The sequence below is a fragment of the Chlorocebus sabaeus genome, chromosome 25 (genome assembly GCF_047675955.1).
Source record: "Chlorocebus sabaeus isolate Y175 chromosome 25, mChlSab1.0.hap1, whole genome shotgun sequence".
Taxonomy (NCBI): domain Eukaryota; kingdom Metazoa; phylum Chordata; class Mammalia; order Primates; family Cercopithecidae; genus Chlorocebus; species Chlorocebus sabaeus.
In genome coordinates this window covers 46079517-46101065 of record NC_132928.1, presented here as the reverse complement: position 1 = coordinate 46101065, position 21549 = coordinate 46079517, and the positions used below count along the sequence as shown (strand labels likewise).

The window sequence follows — 21549 nt, the reverse complement described above, 5'->3', positions numbered from 1 at the left end:
GTAAGGATTGGTGGAAACCAGACCTTTAAGATTTATATTATGATTTAAGATTTATATGATTCCATCTAGGCCAGATTTTTAAAAAAATATTTGACATCCCCATTTCCGGAATGTAGGAGATAAAGGCACTAAGACGAAGGAAATGGTAGTTGTGCTGTGTGTATTACACTGAAGAACAAATATTTGCAGGATAAAATTAATTTGGACATTTGGCTGGACATTGCTCAGGTATGGGTCCAGTTTAGTTGGACCTCGAACAGAAGACTGGCTGTTGTCCTGTTGTGTGCCACAATCTTTGGTTTCCAGTGCTGTGTTGAAAAGAGCACTGGGCTTATAATCAGAAAACTCAGGCTTAAGTCTTGACTCTTCCGCTCATAATGTTTGAACGAGACATGTCACTTAAAATTCTGTCTCAGATTCCTCATCACCGAAATGGAGCTAATAATGTGCACTTTACAAGATTGTTCTTAGGATTAAATATCACGAAAGTGTTTCCAAGCTCTAAAATTCTACATAAATGTAAAATGCATGTTACTTGTACCATTGGTTTTGGGACTAGTGTTATAAATTGCTTGATAATATATGGTGTCTTATCTTGTTCCTGGAAGAGATGGAAAGATTCTGAAGGGCAGAGACAGTTTTTCTTTTGTATCTTCCTTCCATCTGACAAAAAACTAAGCATGCAGAAGGGACTCGATGCATGCTTGATGAATGAATGAAAAATGAAAGACTACAGTTTGAGAATCATACTGAGAATAATAGAAGAGGGAGAGAGATCTCAAAATTAAATATTTGTTGGATATATACGTGTAAATACATACATCCAGTCTTAAGTTCAAAAAAATACATATATATGTGTGTGTATTTATCTATACAGTATATTATATATAAATAGAGAGTGGGAGAGAGACCTCGAGCATGGAATACATCCCTTTTTCTTGGGAAGAAGCAATGTGGCGTTTTTCTGTTCCCAATTAAACCACTCTTCTATAAGTATATCATTTAGGTGATAGAAGTAACATTGCTTTAAATTAACATTCAAGTTATGAACACACACACTGGTAAAAATTATCTTAGGACTGTCTTAAGACAGCAAAGGAAAAAATTTTACCTGTTGGTAATATTTATTTTAAAAAACCATATACTGAAGTATAAAATCATTGCTATGGTGAATGGCATTATGTAACTTAGAATAGAGATTTTATAATTTTTTTTCAGTTTGTCTTTGCTAACTTTAGTAGATGTTAATCAGTACACTTTAGCTGTTAAAGGTGATTGTACTTTTTCTTCTTTTAAATCAGTATTTTTCTTTGAAGAGAAAATCGAACAATAGAGGCACTATTGAGAGCAAATGGAAACAGGGATAGATTCAAGAGCTAATACATCTCTTCTCGTACATTTCTATTCTTTTGTATTGCCTTATTTAGGAAATTTTTTATTTTCTTATTTGAGAACTATGAAAGAATCCCAGAGTAGAAATCAGCTTAAGGGAATAGTGAAAGGAATTTAAATGATCGATTGCTCAAGGGTATAATTATTTTGATTGCTCAGAATTTTGCTCTATATGTTTAATGTGTTAAATGTAATTAATTGCCAGCCAAATAATGCTTATGGCATTTAAGATGTGAAAAATGTCTTTTCTAATGCAGTAAATTTTATTGTCTCACAATGATCTAAGTGCCTCGTACATAATAGGTACTCAACGTGTTTCTAGCCAATGATTTAAGGATCTGACAACTTAATTTTGGACTAACATTCAGAGATTGAGTATTTTTTAATGGGCACATAAATTACTTCTCCACCTTATTAGCTAGTTATATCTTTATAAAGCTTTAGGGAAATTTTTGTGTGTATGTGGAGAAATCTGTCCTTAATTATCTTTTAATTAGAAAGCTCATTATTTCACTTCCTTGCAAATTCTAAATTTTTAATGTTTATCATGATACTTAATTCATCTTAGGTAATATTATTTTCCTTTTAATTTTTCAAATGAGTGCTTACCCTGATATAAAAGGTTTATAAGGTTTTAAGACATTTTACTTGTTGTGCAAATAACCTAGTTTGATTCAATACCGAAGCAGGACCGAATCTGAATTTTCTCAAGGTTAATGCTGTATATATAGTTCCTTATTTTCTGTGATGATGCAAACAGCCAAGGATCTTTTCAGTTAGAAGGGACTTTAATAAGGCTATAATAGGTCTTTCTTTTCAGACATTTTAAACCAAGGATTCTAACATATGCTTCTCTTCCCCAAACTTGCCACTAAATACTTAAACAACAAATAAAGACATTGAATCCTGGCTGGGTGCGGTGGCTCTTGCCTGTAATCCCAGAACTTTGGGAAGCCAAGGCGGGCAGATCACTTGAGGTGAGGAGTTCAAGACCAGCCTGGCCAACATGGGGAAACCCTGTCTCTACTAAAAATACAAAAAATTAGCCGGGGGTGGTGGTGCGTACCTGTAGTCCCAGTTACTTGGGAGGGTGAAGTGGGAGAATTGCTCGAATCCGGGAGGCAGAGGTGGCAGTGAGCCAAGATCATGCCATTGCACTCCAGCCTGGGTGACAGAGTGAGACACTTCATCTCACAAAAAAAAAAAAAAAAAAAAAAAAGGTTTTGAATCCTCCAACATGACATTATTTATTTTTATTATTTGAAATAGAAGTGCAAAATCAATGCTAATCAAATATGTAAAACGTATTATAAATATAAATAAGTAAATTTCGGTTCTGGTAAGGATGCCTTAATACCAGGGTTCTCTGGCAACATAATATATATAAATATACATAATAAATAAAAATATAAAAATATTTTTAGCATATTGTGCATAGATTATCTTATGATTTAATGCTCCTATGAATATCTGCATCAATTGGTTATGTGTTAAATTTTAAAACACGAACCTTCAAAATTTCATTTTTTCTTTGTTTCAAGTTTTTTCTTTACATAATTTTATGATTACACATTAAAGTGGAGTAGATAGGGTGAACTCTCTACTCAAACTTGTCAACAAAAAACCTGTAAGCTAAAGAAAAAAAAAATCTCTAAATACATTGAATTTATTTGGGAATTAGAAAGGAGGATTATAACCTGAGATGCATAGCTGTGGCAAGCTACATATGCATCAAAGAAGGGAGGATAAAGGGAAACTTTTTAAAATTTTATTTATTTATTTACTTATTTATTTGAGACGGAGTCTCGCTCTGTTGCCAGGCTAGAGTGCAGTGGCACAATCTCGGCTCACTGCAACCTCCGACTCCCTGGTTCAAGGGATTCTCCTGCCTCAGCCTCCAAAGTAGCTAGGATTACAGGCGCACGCCACCACGCCCAGCTAGTTTTTATATTTTTAGTAGAGACGGGGTTTCTGCCTGTTGGCCAGGATGGTCTTGATCTCCTGACCTTGTGATCCGCCCGCCTTAGGCTCCCAAAGTACTGGGATTACAGGCGTGAGCCACCGTGCCTGGCCAAAGGGAAACTTTTATTTGGCAAAAGGAGAAGTTCACATAAGCTGGTTGGAAACAGATACTGGTTTTGGATACTCATAGTCAGACTTGGCGACATTTTAGAGGAGGAGATGCTATTACTGAGCAGGTGTTGTTTTGAGAGCGTTTTATCTGAATTGCTGCAGTCCTACAGAATTTCTTATTTTAGAAAGTCCTTGAGACAAGACTTCCAAAAATGTCTTTTATCTCGTCCATGCAATCATGAACCCTACTCCTTTGTGCTCTCCTGGCTCTAGTTTGTGTTTGACAAAAAGTGATTTTATCTTGGTATCTGCAACTTTCATAAACCTTTATTCATATATTAGTACTTCAAAGATTAAAAAAAATTGTAAATCTGTACTCTTGCCTCAGGAAAAAGATTTAGTGCCAAAGAATAAGTCTTATTTTTAAAGTATTGTGAATGAGACTTTTTCATTTGATTTTTTTAACGGCTTATGATATAAAATGAAAGCTATAGACTTTAAAACATATTTATCCTGTATTCTTTCTTAGCATGGGGGTATTTTATTAATGCTAACAGTTGTTTTAAGGTTGCATCTCTTATCACATTGTATAATACTTGAGGTAATGATAATTTACATCTTCTTTTCCAATATTTCTGTCACTTATTTTATCTTATTGTATATGCTAGAATGTTGAAAAGAGTGTTGAAAAATTGAGTGCTGGGCTCTTCTGCTTTGTTCCTGTCTCAATGGAAATGTCTTTGGTATTTCACCAGTTGACATATTTACTTTTGCTTTATGACTTTTAGAAATGACTGCTAAAATTATCAAATGCCTTTTATGGGGATCTAATCATAAAAATCGTATAGTTTCTATCTTTGAATTTATGAGTGTAGTGAATATATATATTTTTCTACACTGAAAAATTCCCATGTTTCTACAATAAACTCTATTTGGTTGTGAAATATTACCATTTTAATTACTTGCTAGATTTGATTAGTTTATATTTTGTTTGTGTGGTTTCAGATTTTTTTTTAAAAAAGTTCAGACAGGATCGCACTTTGTTGCCCAGGCTGGAGGGCAGTGGTGTGATCTTGGCTCACTGCAGCCTCGACCTCCCAGGCTCAAGCCATCCTCCCACCTCAGGCTACCGAGTAGCTGAGACCACAGGAGCACACCACTACCCCTAGCTAATTTTTGTATTTTTTTGTAGAGATGGGGTTTTGCCATGTTGTCCAGGCTGGTCTTGAACTCCTGAGCACAAGTAATCTGCCAGCCTCGGCCTCTCACAGTGCTAGGATTATAGATGTGAGGCACTGCGTGCTGCCTTTAAAAATTTTGTTCTGTAGATGCAGTGTCTCCCTATGTTGTCCAGGCTGGTCTTCAACTCCTGGCCTCAAGCAATTCTCCAGCCTTGGTCTCCCAAGTGATGAGATTACAGGCATGAGCCACCCCACCATGCCTGGCCATAATTTCTGTTTTTAAGTAAGATGGAGCCATAATTTTATTTATTTGTGCTATCTTTATCCATTTTTGATATTAGTGTTAGCCTAACTTTGTAGACGAATTTAGATTTCCACCTTTTTTTACTACGCTCTGCAATAGTTTAAATGATGAAAAATTATCATGCTATTTGGTCTTTGAAAGTTACAGAGTGTGCTGCAAAACTACCTGGGCTTGCTGATATTTTTAGCGGTAGATCTTCGATCATTCTTATCTTCTATGATTATTGATTTGTTTGATTTTTCTTTCTATTATTGAATCAATTTTAGAATTTATGTGTTTCTAGAAAATGATGCATCTCATCTAGATTGCCAATTTATTGGCAAGAAGTTGCACAAAATATTTTCTTATAATTGTTTTAGTATCTGCCATGACCATGGACGTTTTTCTTTTCTCATTACCACTATTAACTCTTTAAGCAAAACATTGAAATCAACTTTTTGTTCCCCAACCTGATTATCACAAATTCTAGTAACATATCTTTACTTCTTTTTTTTTTTTTTTTTTTTTTTTTTTTGAGACGGAGTCTCCCTCTGTCCCAGGCTGGAGTGCAGTGGCGCGATCTCGGCTCACTGCAAGCTCTGCCTCCCTGGTTCACGCCATTCTTCTGCCTCAGCCTCCCCAGTAGCTGGGACTACAGGCACCCACCACCACACCTGGCTAATTTTTAAAATATTTTTAGTAGAGACAGGGTTTCACCGTGTTAGCCAAGATGGTCTGGATTCCCTGACCTCGTGATCCACCCGCCTCGGCCTCCCAAAGTGCTGAGATTACAGGTGTGAGCCACTGTGCCCGGCGACATAGAGCCTGATTTCTAATATTTAGTCTAACAGAATAGATGTCACTTTTTTTGTATTTAGAGAGATCAGTAGGTGTCAACTAGTAATTCAATTTTTAAAAAAGATTATGATAAAATAGACATAACAAAGTCACTATCTTAACCATTTTGAAGTGTATAATTAAGTAGTACTAAGCACATTGTTGTACAGCTATTACCAACATCCATCTCCAGACCTCTTTTCGTCTTACAAAACTAATTCTGTACCCATTAAACAATAACTCCCTGTTCCCTGCTCCGCAGCCCCTGGCAACCACCATTTTCTACTTACCACATGTAGGTGGAATCATGTGGTGTTTGCCTATTTTTGACTGGTTTATTTAACTTGGCATAATGTCCTCAAGGTTCATCCATGTTGTGGCACGTGAATAGATTTCCTTCCTTTTTAAAGCCGAATAATACTCCATTGTATGTATATACCACATCTTGGGTATCCATTCATCTGTCAATGGACACTTGGTTTGGTTCTACCTTTTGGCTATTGTGAATAATACTGCTATAAACATGGGTGTAGAAATATCTCTTTGAGGTCCTGTTTTATAAAAAAAAAAATTACTTTACTTTTTAAAAATAGATTCAGAGTCTTGCTATGTTGCCCAGGCTGGTCTTGAGCTCCTGGACTAAAATGATCCTCCCACCTCAGCCTCCCAAAGTGCTGGGATTATAGGCGTGAACCACTGAGCTTGGCCAGGACCTTGTTTCTTATACCCAGAAGTGGAATTGCCTGATGATATGTTAATTCTCTTTTTAATTTTTTGAGGAACCATTTACACTTAATTTTAACTAGACAATGCAGTAAAACAATGTTCCATTGCCTTGGGTCCCAGATTTAGTACATCCCTGAAAGTCAGGGACATCTAAGATAAGATAATCTTGGGATTTATGTTTGGCATGAGGTCCTGGGCAACAGGGGAGTGGGGCAGGGCCAAAGTTCTGGTAACTAGAACCTACTAAATAAAGTTTTCCACCCTAGCCCATCCTGCCTACCTGGCTTCCATAGTTTAGAGGATGCCCATTGGTACTGTGGTTTGAGCAGAATGACAGAAAAGCTTCAGGACAGGTCCTAAATAAATATGGATTCTTTTAGGCTTTGTAGTGAATCTGCTTTGTTATTATTTAGAGAAGTATTAAGGCATAATGATTAAGAACATGGATTCTGGAGCTCGACTTCTTGGGTTTAAGGCTCAGCTCGGCCTTTGTTTACTACTTGGGAGGTTAATTAAATTATCTGTGGTACAATTTCCTTATTTGTAAAGTAGGTATTATAATAATATCTACCTCATAGGATTATTGGGAGGATTAAATGAATACATGTAAGTGCTTAGAAAAATACTTGACATATAGCTCTCACTCAATGTTAGTAATAATATTATTTTTTAGAAACAGGGTCTTGCTATGTTGCCCAGGTTGGAGTGCAGTGGTGTGATCATAGCTCACTGCAGCCTCTACCTCCTGGGCTGAAGCAGTCCTCCTGCTTCAGCCTACCAAAGTGCTGAGATTACAGGCAGGAGCCACCACGCCTGGCCAAATAATATTATTTTAAATTAGTACAGGTTATGATGTGGCTTTCCTTTTTAAATTTATTATTTTTAAAAATTTTTCAATTTATGTGGCTTTCCTTAAAAACCAGTAAGAAGAGTAAGATTCCATTCTGTGGAACTTTTTGGATTGCGTATACTATGAATGAAAAAGGTGTAATGGCAATTTAAAGAAATAGGATTTGCTCTCAGATGAACAGGATTAGATGATAACTCAATTAATTCTCATCTATTTAATATTATATGGATTGGATTGTAGCTTGATGAAACATAGAAAACAGATTTCTAGTCACATAGCAAATCAATGCCATGACGGGAGTTGGTCATAGAGGTTTGTGTTGTCTCTTGCTGTCTGGACCCTCCCAAACACTGTCCAGGAATGAGATGCCCTTGTACATACCCCATCCACCACTTCATTCTAAGCAGATGTCAGTCACCACTATGAAAGCAGAATCTGATAGCACTAAACACTTGAGTCAAATAATGGACTCCTCTAATCCGTAAGGCAACCTTATGATAATTTGACTTGCAATGTAGCTTATGTACATGGAGAGGCTATATAACCTGGATGACTTAAATATATGCTTGCATATTTAGTTATAAGTCTTACTAGAAATCAGTACATTAGTTTTTTGTCTTTACATATCAGTCTCAAGAGCTTTGTTAATCCAAACCTGCTTCCGATGAGTAAATCCATTCTCCCTGTACTTACTAAGTAGGTAGTTGACCATGCAAAGCTAAGACCCCCAAACCCTGGACCTTGGTAGAGTCACCAAGATAATGTGTCCCTCTCTTCAGTTTCATTGTTTTCTTGGGATACATCCCAATGCCTTTTCCAGATCATCATATTACTAGCTGCCTTAATTTACTTCTATTTTCTTTATTTCTATTATTTCTATATGTGTGGTGGCAGAGATATTCTTCCATATCAACATTGCCAGTTTGCTGAAGAGGGGTGGAGCAACCCAACTCCTCTCTCTCAATCGCTGGGCCAGCCTGACATGACCAAGAATCACTGTGTAGTGAGCAAGGAAAGCTAATCACTGCACTGCAGGATCTCACTTTGTGGAACTGTTGCTTTGCTATATGCCTTCTTATAGCAGATGGAGCTGAAAGGAACCTTAAAGATGAACTAGCCCACCTTTCTTGTTTTGCAGATGAGGAAACAGATTACTTGCCTTGGGCAGTATATCTTTATGCTCTTCTAACAGTCTTTTGTCTAAGGTTGGCTGTATTGGCCTGAGCTTATGACCTGTCAGTAATCTTCTTCCTAGCCCTAGTCTTATCAAATCATTACCAAAGTTTAACTGCCAAAGGCACTTTTCTTTCCTATAGTTCTGGCAACTTCTCCTTTTGTTGTATACCATTGATATCCAGGTTCACATTAGAAATATAAGTTCATCATCTATTTCAGACCGTGTTTCTAACTGGATTCTCTGTAGCCTGGTTCATGTTGTAGTCTGCCATTTTCTGGCAACAAATTGGATCTATTTTAATAATGATCAGTGATGCTGGATTTGTCATTTGGGATCTTTTTAACTCAGTATCTCAAATTGTGGATATAGGATTTCATGAAATAAAAATAAAACTCAACAGTACTTCTTTAAATAATACTCACTATATAACCACAATAAAACTCTATTCCAGTAATTCCATTAAAATTTGTATGCTAACAATAGAACTTTGTTTTAAACTTTTTATTCATGTTTATTTTAACCACAATACTAATTATTATTCCTAAAATACGTTTTTCTTTCTCCTCCTCCTTCATGGAGTATTACATGTTTTAATGTCATGGCAAACTCTTTTATTAGCTTAGGATAACAGGAGCTTTATATACATATATATATAGAAAAAAATAGCAAGTTACAAGTAAATGTACATTTTTCTTCTAATGTATCTTTACATATTTCAAAGAGGCAAGTGGCAGCAAATGTGAAATAAGCATAAGCAAAGTGCTTTCATTTAAGTGCTTAGAGGATTAGTGAAGGAGCACTTCTTCGAAGTGTGTTTTGAAGATTTTAAGAGAAGGTACAAATATTCACTCATGACGAGGATGGAGTCAGAAAGGAGGGAAGTAAAACACACATTATGCACTGGGAGCTGCATTAGAAGGGGGAATGGATGCTAACAAAAAGAAAAACATCTGTTGCAGGATGGTTAAGTAGGCTTTCAGCCAGGGTGGAGAAGGGATGTTGACTCATAGTCATTGGTGAAGTTATTGAGATGTCATTTCAGCTTTGCTACCCATGTTTTGCTGGATAACGTGCTAGATCCTAAGGGAAAAGTTAAAGAGAAGGGAGAGACAGCGCTTGACCTGTGGATACTTATGATCTTGCTGATGATACAAGGCAACAGAAAATTAAAGGAAGATCCTTGAAAGCCAGTAAGAGGAACTTGGATTTTATATGGTATGTGATGACAGGAGCCATTGGAGGTTCTCATGTATCATCTTGCCTCTATCATCTGCTCAGAAGGGAGAGGTCTGAGCTGGGGAAGATCAAACTGAGCAGGTGGCTAGGTTTTAATCTTTATAGCTATACGTAATCAGCAGAAGTGCTTTTTCCCACACAAAACTATTTTGAATCACTTTAGAAAAAAATGAACTACCTAAAATCTTCTGTCCATGATTAACAATTAGTAGAAAATCACTGGTTTGCTCTTGCAAACAGCATTTAATGTCAGTAGCTTCAGGCTGTTTTTCAGTTTTACAGTAAATTTTTTTACTGAAATCAATGTAGGTAGCTATTTTGTCCATGGGCTTTTGTTGTGAAAAGGTGATGTGAGTAGAATAGAATAATGAGATTCCTTTTCTGCACCAAAATATTAGCAAGCTGCTAATGGTTCCATTTTGATACTGCCACTTTCAAAGAAGAGAGATCAAGTTGCTTATGGAAACATTTTGGATTATGTTTAAAAGAGTGTGACTTTATAACAGTTCATATGGTAAATAATTCAAGGTTTGCTTTTAGTGCGTCAGTTTATCTCCTTCTTGGCTCAGCCCTAAGAGAGAAAGTTTCCAGATTTTTGTTGTCTATCTAATAAGTCCGCTGGGAATTGGTTTCATGCTGTGGGAAGGTAGATTTTATTTTTTCCCTTTCTTCTTCTTCGTCTTTTCATCTGCCTGTTTGCTACTTGCAAACCGTTCTGTGATTTCCACTGTCTCCACTGACCTTCTAGTGGGAAGCCTTTCAAGGTCCTCGGTTTCCTGGAATGACATTTGAGGCATATTTAAGTGCCTTATGATATTCCTGGGTTTATTTGGGTCTTGGCCCATATGCATTGGTGGTAAGTCCCTGAGAGGCAATAGCACAAAAACAACAGGAGCCCTGAGGTCTGGAGATATTCCACTGGTCATTTGAAAAGACTGTCCGGGAAAGGCATTGTTTAAGGGGTAGCTCTCTAAAGCCACCTGAGCTTTTGTGTTCGGATTCCTTTCTGTCTGGAGAAGAACATCAGTGAAGAAAGGTTTTACACCTGTTATGGCATTGATTTCATATGCATTGTGCCTGTCAGTCAGTGCTCTCCCTGTTAAAATGGGCTGAAAAACATGTGATCCTGGGACACCACTAACAAAGCTGTGGAGGACAGAATGCCAAATCCCGCTGCTTATTGGACTCAAAACAACCCGCGGCCATAAGCTGGCCAGGCTCCGGAGAGCTTCGCGGTTCCATGCGGAGGCAGGAAAGTCCGTCTCGGTGTGATAGAGCTGAGAAAAATAAATACTAAGAGTGATGCCTGGATATGTAATCAGGAAATTGTACACTTTGCTGATGCAGCAGTGGTTAGCTTCATTACAAGGGGAGTTGTTGCAATACAGAATGATATGCCTGATGTTGTCATTATTGTATATGGCTGAGTCAAGGTAACCATTCATTTCAAAGAGCATTGATTCTGGATGGATATAATTCCCAGTGCAACTGCTAGCATGGCCCTTTTGCACCAGGTTACCAGAAGAAGTTTTTAATTCATAAAATGTGAGGTGTTTTGTTTGAGGATATGTTGTCCCATAAGGGAATCCAAAAATCTGACAAAATTCTGTGAGGGAAACTCTCGCTTCTTCACCTGTTCGAATATGGTAAGGACAATTAGAGCAATCTAGAGAGAAGCTTAGCCAGTAATAAGGCTTTACTATTGTTCCATGATTTGCTAGGTATTCCTCATATGTGGGCTCCATTGCTAGATTTACTGTCTTCTAGCCACAAACCTAAACAAGGAAGAGAAATTACATATGAAACCAGTGCAGGAAAAACTGAAGACAGTGCATTAAGTTATTAAACCATACTTTCTTTAAAGGAAGTAGCATAATAAAGATAGTGATATATGCATAGATTTAAAAGCTCAGGATTCATTATTTTTTATTGAGACTCCTAGAGCATGGAGAAGAAACAGAAGAGAAAGGCATTCTTCAACTTTACCTGTTTCATAGATTCCAAGTCAGTAAAGCAAATGAGTTAACAATGCAAGTTCTAGAAACAGACTGTCTGGTTTTAAATTTGGGCTTGGCCAATTATCAGCTTAGTGGTCTTTGGCAAGTTATTTAACATTTGGGAGCCACAGATTACTTGTCTGTAAAATGAAGATATTAATAGTATTTACCTCAGAAGATGGTCTTGGGCAAAAATGCTTCACTCTGTGCTTGTCACATAGTAAGGACTCAGTAAATATTAGCTCTTAGTAGTAAAAGTACAAATCCTAGGGTTATCTAGATTATTCCTAATTATAAAAGTACAAAAAAGGGTTTTGCATTTTATTCATGATCTTCTCAGAATATGTTAAGTATTGTGCAGAACTCATGTATTGTGCAGAACTATTGAGTGTGCTAGCATTTAACATCATCTTTCTTAAAATCACTGGCAATAATTTGGAGGTTCCCCCCCCCCCCCCCCCCCGAGACTAGGATCATGGGATCTCTTTTGCTTAATGTTAGAGACTTCCTGGAAGTGCCACTTGAGTATTCTTTGGGTTGTGGACACTCATTCATTGACATGTAGAGTTTTCTTTCCAGTGAGTTGGTCTTGTTAGAAGATTTTTGAAAAATTACTGTTACAGAGAGCAAATATAGTTCTTTGGAATATTTCAAATCAGTAGTTTCTGGGATGTTAAACTAAAAAAGCTGAGATCATTAAGTAATGATTTTTTTCCTTTAAAAAATATTCGTTCAGTTATCATTGTTCCTATAATGCCCTAGGAGCTACCTATTTTGTTTGTTTTTGAGACAGTCTTGCTCTCTTGCTCAGATTGCAGTGCAGTGGGATGATCATGGCTCACTGCAGCCCCAACCTTCTGGGCCCAAGTGATCCTCCTGTCTCAGTCTCCCGAGTAGCTGAGACCACAGGTATGCACCACCATGCCCAGGTAATTTTTTTAGTTTTTAGGAGGGATGTGATCTCGCTATGTTGCCCACACTGGTCTCAAACTCCTGGGCTCAAGTGATCCTCCTACTTTGGCCTCCCAAAGTGCTGGGATTACAGGTATGAGCCACCATGCCCAGCCTTCCATCACTTTTTTGACATGCTTATTCACAGGTCTGTTCCTTCCAGTCTTTTTGCTATATGTGTAAGTTATGTATAATATAAATAAAGTCATGTCTTATACCCTGCTTTTTCACTTAATATTGTGCCATGAGCATTTTCCCATGTTATTAAAAATTCTTTAAAAAACACAATATTCAGCTGGGCATGGTGGCTCATGCCTGTAATCCCAGCACTTTGGGAGTCTGAGGTGGGCAGATCACAAGGTCAGGAGATTGAGACCATCCTGGCTAACAAGGTGAAACCCCGTCTCTACTAAAAATACAAAAAATTAGCCGGGCATGGTGGTGGGCACCTATCGTCCCAGCTACTTGGGAGGCTGAGGAAGGAGAATGGCCTGAACCTGGGAGGCAGAGCTTGCAGTGAGCCAAGATTGTGCCACTGCACTCCAGCCTCAGCGACAGAGTAAGACTCTGTCTCAAAACAAAAAACAAAAACCACAATATTCATGGCTAATGAGTTTTTTATTATGTAACTGTAACATTCAGTTTCTTGCCTCTTTTAATTATTATAACACTGATGAATATTTCTGTAAATAAATTATTACATATATGATATTTATTATAAAGAATCAGATTTTTTTTTTTTTTTAGTATAGATTACTAGAAATCATAGTATTCGGTCAAACATTGTCAAATCACTGCCTAGGAAGGTGTACCAATCTTATCGCATTAATTTGAGAAGTGAGCATTGGTGTTTTTTGTTGCTATAATGTGTGCCCTTACTGTTTCTAGTGAAGTTGAGCACTTTTTGACATGCTTATTGGTCTGTGGTATTTATTATTCTGTGAAATATATTTGATTTTTTACCTGTTTTTTGGGTGAGGTTTTCCTTATTGGTTTCCAAGACATTTTTATGCATCAAGAATATTAAATCTGCCACATTTGTTGCAAATATTTTACCTGGTTTATACAGCCTGTTAATTATGCCAATGTTATTTTAATTGCACCAAAATTTACATTTTTATGTGATCCAGTCTCTACTCCTATGGTTTTTTCTTAATGTATTTAGAAATGCCTTCCTCATCAAAGCATAATTAAGTATTCCCCATATTTTCTTCTAGTATTTATGGTTTCATGTTTTACATTTAACTTTGTCGGATAACAAAACTGATAAGGCAGAAAATTTAAATGAAGTAAACTGACCATTGCAACAGAATATATTTTTCACTTTTCAAAATCTCACTTATCATCATAAATCCTTGTGCTAATAAATAAATTATGGCCTCTCATATGGAAGTGCTCTGTTCACATTCTGTCTTCCTCAGCCCAGATCAGCTCAGTCATTGCTGTATTTGATACAGCTTGATCTCTAGCCTGACACCTGCAGAGTTCCTATGCTAATCCTGTCCTGGGCAGAAAATATGTTAAAAGCCTCAATCCAGCTATAGGTGGAGTGTGGCTTTACTCATGTCACCGTTATCTTAGTGGCTAATATCCTGCAGTAACTCTGGCACCACATACCCACCAGATTCTAGATTTCTCCTAGCCTCTGCTGTGTCATCTTAATCCATAGGATTGGACATGAGCTTTGTTTTTTCCTTAGTACTATGCTTTCTTGATGTAACTGAATTCCTGCCCTGAGGCTTCTTAGACCTTGTCATAGCTTTCCTTCCAGAGAGCTGGATTTAACCCTTGGCAGTGGACCATCTCTTGGAACCTGATGCCATTTCTTGCTTGCTCCCGAGCATTGTTTCCTCCCTGGACCTCCTCCTCGCTTAGCCTTCATCAGGCTGGATGGATCTCTCCATCAGAACTTGCCACAACCAAGCCCAAACTCTCATGCTTTTTAATATTGTGCCCTTGATGTGGTCGACCCCTGGGTGGTACGTCAGACATCCAGGTTACTGCTCAAATTACAATTTCAACTCACCCACAGACAATTTACAGATTGATTTGGCTAAATGTTATGGAAACAGAACCAAGAGGCACTTTTCTGTCTTTATTACTATTTCTTAAGGTGATGCATATGTGGAGTTAACTATATATAATGGTCCCATAATTACCCTTTTGGGAAACAAAATTTCCCTTTGTGTGTTTTAGATAAAGGTAGCAAAATGGAAACTCCCTATTGCTTTTCTAAGCGCTCCTTCCTTTGCACCCCTGTCTTCTGTGACTGTTTTAGCCAGAAATGATACATCATTACTGTCTTTAAGGAGAGGGAGAGAACTGTGGCTTTGACACATAGTGGAGGGAGCTCTGTAGTCTCATTCTTGCTGATGGCTTTTCAGTGTCAACAAACTGTAGTTTCCTGTTGGTGAAGTTTCCACTTTTTCATCATCTTTCTGGGCTTCTTCTTTGATCACCCTCATTTGAAGAGGAAGCAGGAAAGAACTGTTGCCCTCTTTGAACTCTCATAGAATTCATGGTTTATTGTATCAATTTGTTACCGATCACAGATTATCTTGTTAACTTTCGGTATCGGTTATTTTATTCTCCCCTAACCAGGTGGAAATGTACCCTGTTTTGGCTTAGGACCTACCTCAGCAACCTTGACTGGCTCACAAGCCAGGTTACTTAAGACTTGTTTCCCCAGCAGCTGATGTCTAGCCCTTTTCCTTTTGCTTTGTCTGTGCTTGGGAAATACATGTTATACCCTGTAGAGCAGGTTTGCTGGCAGTAAGAACAGAGATGTGTAGAGCCCAGTGTGCTGTAGGGCTCTCTGCATCTGGCTGTGAGTGGCCCCTGGACTGGGACTGTGGGGGGACAGTCCCAGTTTTCCATAGTTTAACATAAATGAACCACACCATAAGGACAATCTGCTCTCATTTCACTCAACTAGGATTTAGTGAGTACTGTTAAAGCACAGTTTGCACTGGAGTAATTGGAGAATGGAGTTTGCCCTTCACAATCTGTGCACAATCTGTTAGCAGCTAAAAACAAATGTTAGCAGTTATAATTACCCTCAATTTGTCTCCAGGCTTGGATCACATTCCAGGTGTTAGAAGAGATGGTCCATTTCCTTCTTTTTCTCCTTTAAGTCCCATGCCCTGTTTCAAGTAGCTTCAGAGGGCAATTGTGCTATAAAGAATCACCTTGTAATGGGTTCAGGACTCTTTCACAGTTTGTGTCTATTCGTTCATTTGAACTTTGCTGTTCCAAGTTAGAAAGACCTTGCTGAGGTGTGGCTACCTCTAAGAACACTGTTGAATGGGTGCCATGGTAACGTTTGCAAAGTAGCTACTGCTAGGATACAGCTCTGACACTTATTACTTTATTTGCATATCAAGCCACCTGTTCCAAAGATGAAAATATACAGGACTGCATATTCCAGTCTGGGTAAAAGGATAATAGCAGACTGTTGAAGAGAATGTGTTGGGGTTTTTCTCCTGCTGGTTGAAAAATCAAGTTCTGAGGGCCTGCTCCTCAGCACCTTTCTCCTGGTCTAGAGGGGGTGCTAGGCCTGGCGGTTCTGTTGCCTGCGCAGGTGCCAGGGCTTCTCCTTGGGAGGCTTGCCCTCTGTGAGAGGGAGCAGAGAGTTGACTTCCTCTAAGGGGCCCATAGTTCCTGAAGGGGGTGTTTTTGATTCTGTCTAAACCTAGGCTATGTGTTAGCAGTTTCCCTCCTCTTAGAAATTGCCTGGGAGACTCTTGCTATTGGTATATATGTGGTTCCCTCCAGTTTAAGACAAGATTTGTTCCTGGATCAGTTGTAGCCCTTTCTCTGTGGCTAACGGAAGAGCCACTTGTCCTTCTCCATTCTTTTCCTTAGTCTCCCTTGACCCCCACATCATCTCCTAGACACAAGGCACATTGATAGTCACGATTCACTGTTTGTGAATCACTCTGGATTATTCCCTCATTCCTCTTCCCCAGGCCATCTGAAGGAGCGAGTGGGGATCACTATCGTGTACATTCCAGTAGTAACTACTGGCTGTAAGCAGACATACTCTAAAAATAACTCAGGGATACTGAGCACCCAGAGGGCACCTTCTGTCTTCTCGAAGCTTCGCCACGCCTGTTTCCACAGTCGGACTTCCAGTCTGCACCACAGCACACATCCTTTCTCATCCAGAGTGCTCCTACTAGACGAGATGTTTTTGTCTCCTAAGGGCCACAGGTGTATTCATGAACTCCTCAGCTGGTTATTTTCAGTTCCATCTTCCTTGGTGCTTGCTCTGGCACAGGGTCACTGCTGCGTCCTGTCCCTTCCCCACCGTTTGCCATGGGTCATCCCTTTGTTCTCATTGCTTGCATCTTCTAACTGAATGAACTTGTAAATATGAAACTGAAAGTCGATCCTCATAGCTCATCTTTTATTTCATCCTAATAAATGATAATCTATTGCAAACATTACTTTAAAAATATTATCAGAAGTTGGGTAAAAGGATAATAGCTGACTGTTGAAGAGAACGTGTTAGGGTTTTTCTCCTGCTAGCCGAAGAATCAAGTTCTCAGGGCCTGCTCAGTTCTGTAAGAAAGTATTAGCTGTCTGACAGATTCCCGTGAGGGGAGGAAAAGACAAAAAATATAGTCCCCAGATCTGCACCAGCATCCCAGGTGCACTGTGCAGCTTCCATGGTGGATTAGATGCTCAGCAAATGATACACCTGTGTAAGGTTAAACCTAAAGAAACAGGAAAAATGAGCCTTTGTCCACTAGCACATTTACCTATTGCATTTTAGGGTGATTTTAGGGATAGGCAACCCCAATTAGCCATTACTCTTTAAAGGTAGTTGTCTGTTAGATGTAGAAAGACTTCAAGGAAGGTTATGTTAGCAACATTCCATTTAGGTTGCACAGAATGACTCGTAAGACTGAATTTCATCATGAGGAAACAAACGGCCTTTACCATGGTTCCTGTTCACAACGAAATTGACATGTATCAGAAAGGAAATGCTTGGAAGAAATGTCTAGCTTCCCCAACAGACTCCTTTCTTCTCTCTTCTGTCTTCCTTTGTTAATCTGCCATGTTTCATCTTCATTCAGATGAGTTATGATGTACATTATTTATATAAAGATATTAGGAGATTATAATGAAGAAGATTTACAAAGACCAAACTCTCCTACAATGATCTAAATTTTTAAGAGACATTTACTCAGTTTGGCACTCCAAAAATTATTAATCTATGTTCTGGCAGCCCAATCTGGGGTATATCCAAGATGGCTTGTGTGTTGCTAGTTGCTGCTTGTAAGGCAACTTTCTCTTTGGGTGGCAAGAAGTAAAATATTTATAAGTTATTGCTAAAATGTTAAAGTTTTATTTGAACCTACTGTACCCAAGTAATTATATAATTCATCACTTTAGTAGCAGTTTGGTTGACACTGAACAATAATGCTCAAATTCATGTAGCAGTAACAAACTACGTGATAAAAGGAACTGAATTTAGAAAGCAAGCTTCAAGTAAAGATCAGAGGATTAAGTCGATTTCATGGAGCTCACTAAGGAGTTAGATGGGAAAGATGAGAAAAGAAAAGCACTAGAGTTGAGACCAAAAGGAGACAAAAAAGTAGAGGGTGGATCTTCGAGCTCGGGGTCATAAACAGGATGGCCACAAGGTGGCAGCACAGTCTTAACAGCAGGGAGCTTTCTGTAGGGCCACCCTTAATTTGCTAACACCACAGACTTTCTCCCAGAATTCCTCCATGTTGATTTTCCTCTTTATCCTAGGGGAAACAGCAGTAAATGTTTAGAATTAAAAATGACTCCTAAAACTTAAGCTGAGGAAAAGTGTAGGGTAAAGGAACCATCTTTACTTCCAGAGACTGTTCAGATGCTCTGAAGAAGGCTTCCAGCTATCTGTGGGAAAGGACCAATTGACGTTTCCAAACCAAAACATAGTGATGTGAGGCCATTGTTTTGGGCTGAGCTTGTACACTAGGCCCCAGCCGACCAGACCAAACCAAAATGGAGTCAGTCGTGCTAAATGTGACATAAACTGAAATTTTAAGGAAGCAGATAGATCCCAAAGCAGACCAGGTTTTTTTTCTTCTTTTTTTATTTTCTCATGAAAACAGGAGATTCCAGCACAAGGAGGTCCCCATGGCTCTCTAACTCTTACAAAAAAGTAACCCGAAATCTTTGTTCCCCCCTTAAAAATCAACTGTTCTGCTCTTTCCCAGTGGGATCTGAGACCAAATAAGTACATCTATGGTGGTAACAGAGTGACATCAATGCCTAAAGTTTTAGTCAGTGTCAAAATTGAGAGGTTGACCAAAAGGTGGGATTTTTCTTTTTTTAATACTTTAGGTTCTAGGGTACATGTGCACAACGTGCAGGTTTGTTACATATGTATACATGTGCCATGTTGGTGTGCTGCACCCATTAACTCGTCATTTACATTAGGTGTATCTCTTAATGCTATCCCTCCCCCCTCCTCCCACCCCACGACAGGCCCCAGTGTGTGATGTTCCCCTTCATGTGTCCAAGTGTTCTCATTGTTCAATTCAAGGTGGGGAATTGTTAAATTAAGATTAGCCTAAAGCTGCCTCCTTACATATTTTAAGTTCAGCCTAAAGGTTTCTTTGTACACAGAGAACTGTAACCTAACTGGAATGTAAATAGACTGTAACCTACTCTTGTACCAATCACCAAGTTTTGGCCAGAGGCAACCAACAGTTCAAACCGTGTTCAAATCAGGTAAATGCCAAGCTGTAACAAATCCAGCTGTTTCTGTATCTCACTTCCATTTTCCTTATGCCACTTTCCGTTTTTGTCCACAAATCCTCTCTGATCATGCAGCAGCGCTGGAGATGCTCTGAACCTATTCTAGTTTGGGGAGCTGCCTGATTTGCTAGTTGTTCCTTGCTCAATTAAACTCTGTTAAATTTAATTTGTCTAATGTTTTTCTTTTCTTTTTTTTTTTTTTTTTTGAGACGGAGTCTTGCTCAGACGCCCAGGCTGGAGTGCGGTGGCACAATCTCGGCTCACTGCAAGCTCCGCCTCCCGGGTTCACGCCATTCTCCTGCCTCAGCCTCCCGAGTAACTGGGACTACAGGCACCCGCTACCATGCCCAGCTAATTTTTTTGTATTTTTAGTAGAGACAGGGTTTCACTGTGTTAGCCAGGATGGTCTCGATCTCCTGACCTCGTGATCTGCCTGTCTCAGCCTCCCAAAGTGCTGGGATTACAAGTGTGAGCCACCGCGCCCGGCCAATGTTTTTCTTTTAACACATCATACACTAATAGTTTTGTAAAAGTTAATAAAAATGATATTATAGAAAGACGAACAAAATCATATAGAACATAAACCTATTTTTTGGTAATTAAACAGATATAAACAGATCAACAGCTATAAAATTTTAAAATTGCACCTCAATAAATATAAACAGTACACTTCTCTATTTTTGCTTTTGTTGCCAGTATTTTTGGTGTCATATTCAAGAAATCATTGCTAAGATGAAAGTTATGAAACTTATCCTCCTATGTTTTCATCTAAGAGTTTTAGTTTCAAGTCTTATGTTTAAGTCTTTAGTCCATCATGAGTGATTTTTGTATATGATGTAAGACAAAGGTCCACTTTCATTTTTTTGTATGTGAATATCCTGTTTTCTTCATTACCATTTGTTGAAGAGACTATCCTTTCCCATTGTGTAGTCTTGACATGCTTGTCGAAGATCAATTGACTATACATTCATGGGTCTGTTCTGTTTCTTTGGTTTATATGTCTGTATTTATGTAAATATGAACAGAACAAACATTGGAAAAAGAAAAGAATTACAAAACTATATATGTTTTTTATTGAAAGTATGGATATAGGTAATTAATATAGAGAATCACCATTACTCTCATTATATCCTACAATTGTAATTGAATTAAAAAGTTATCAAGGATGTAGTTAATCTCTATATTTAATACACAATTGTATATACATACATTGTATGAATATTTTGCATATTTATTTATACTGTTATAATTGTGACCGACTAACTTGCTTTTTGCTTTTTACTTTATGTTGAATTGACGATAACAATATTTGCAGGATGTAATGTATATCTAACTTATTTTTATGCTTTGTTTTAATAGCACCATAATAGAGAAAGCCAGTCTCAAGAAGTATGTTGATGGGAATACAGGAAGAGATCTTAAAGCAATTTCAAAAGCTCAAGATGTTAATTTTTCATTTTTTGAGGATACAATTATTGTTCACTTAATGCATAGTAAGAAAAAGCATAAAATCAAGGAGAACAAGATTGGTTTTTGTTTTATTTAATTTTTTAATAGAGAACAGGGTTTTGCCATGTTACCCAGGTTGGTGTTGAACTCTTGGGCTCAAGCAGTCTGCCTGCCTCAGCCTCTTAAAATGTTAGGATTACAGGCATGAGCCCTGGCACTCATCCAAGAGTTTTTACAGGGTACTCAAATATATCAATTTTATTGTTTTTCTATACCCACATTTGTTTGCTACTGAAAATTGTGAAAATAGCACATCAAACTTTCTTTTTAAAGTTTTTGAAAATCAGAAAATCTAATAATTGTGCTCTAGCCAAACTACCTAATGTTTGCTTTACATTCTTTCCCCACAAAACAAAATCAGTGAACTTAGGCAGACTCTTAACTAAGTTCACAAAATTGTCTCAAAAAAAAAAGATTGCTTTGCTTATTGGGTCTTTTGTGGTTCCATATGAATTTTAGGATTTTTTTTTTATTTCTGTGAAAAATGTCCTTGGAATTTTGATAGGGGATTCTGTTAAATCTGTATAGCACTTTTGGTCATATGGACATTTTAGCAATATTAATTCTTCCAATCCGTG

The 21549-nt window shown here is 38.0% G+C and overlaps 2 protein-coding genes across 3 annotated transcripts in view; one reads left to right on the top strand and one right to left on the bottom strand.

The window, feature by feature from the left end:
* RGL1 (ral guanine nucleotide dissociation stimulator like 1) overlaps positions 1–21549 on the top strand; it is a 287005-nt gene that overhangs the window by 591 nt on the left and 264865 nt on the right. The gene's annotated exons all lie outside the window — the stretch shown is intronic.
* Positions 8976–11530, bottom strand: APOBEC4 (apolipoprotein B mRNA editing enzyme catalytic polypeptide like 4). Its single transcript, XM_007989214.3, has one exon. The coding sequence runs from the start codon at positions 11498–11500 to the stop codon at positions 10409–10411; it is 1092 nt and encodes a 363-aa protein (XP_007987405.3). The 5' UTR covers positions 11501–11530; the 3' UTR covers positions 8976–10408.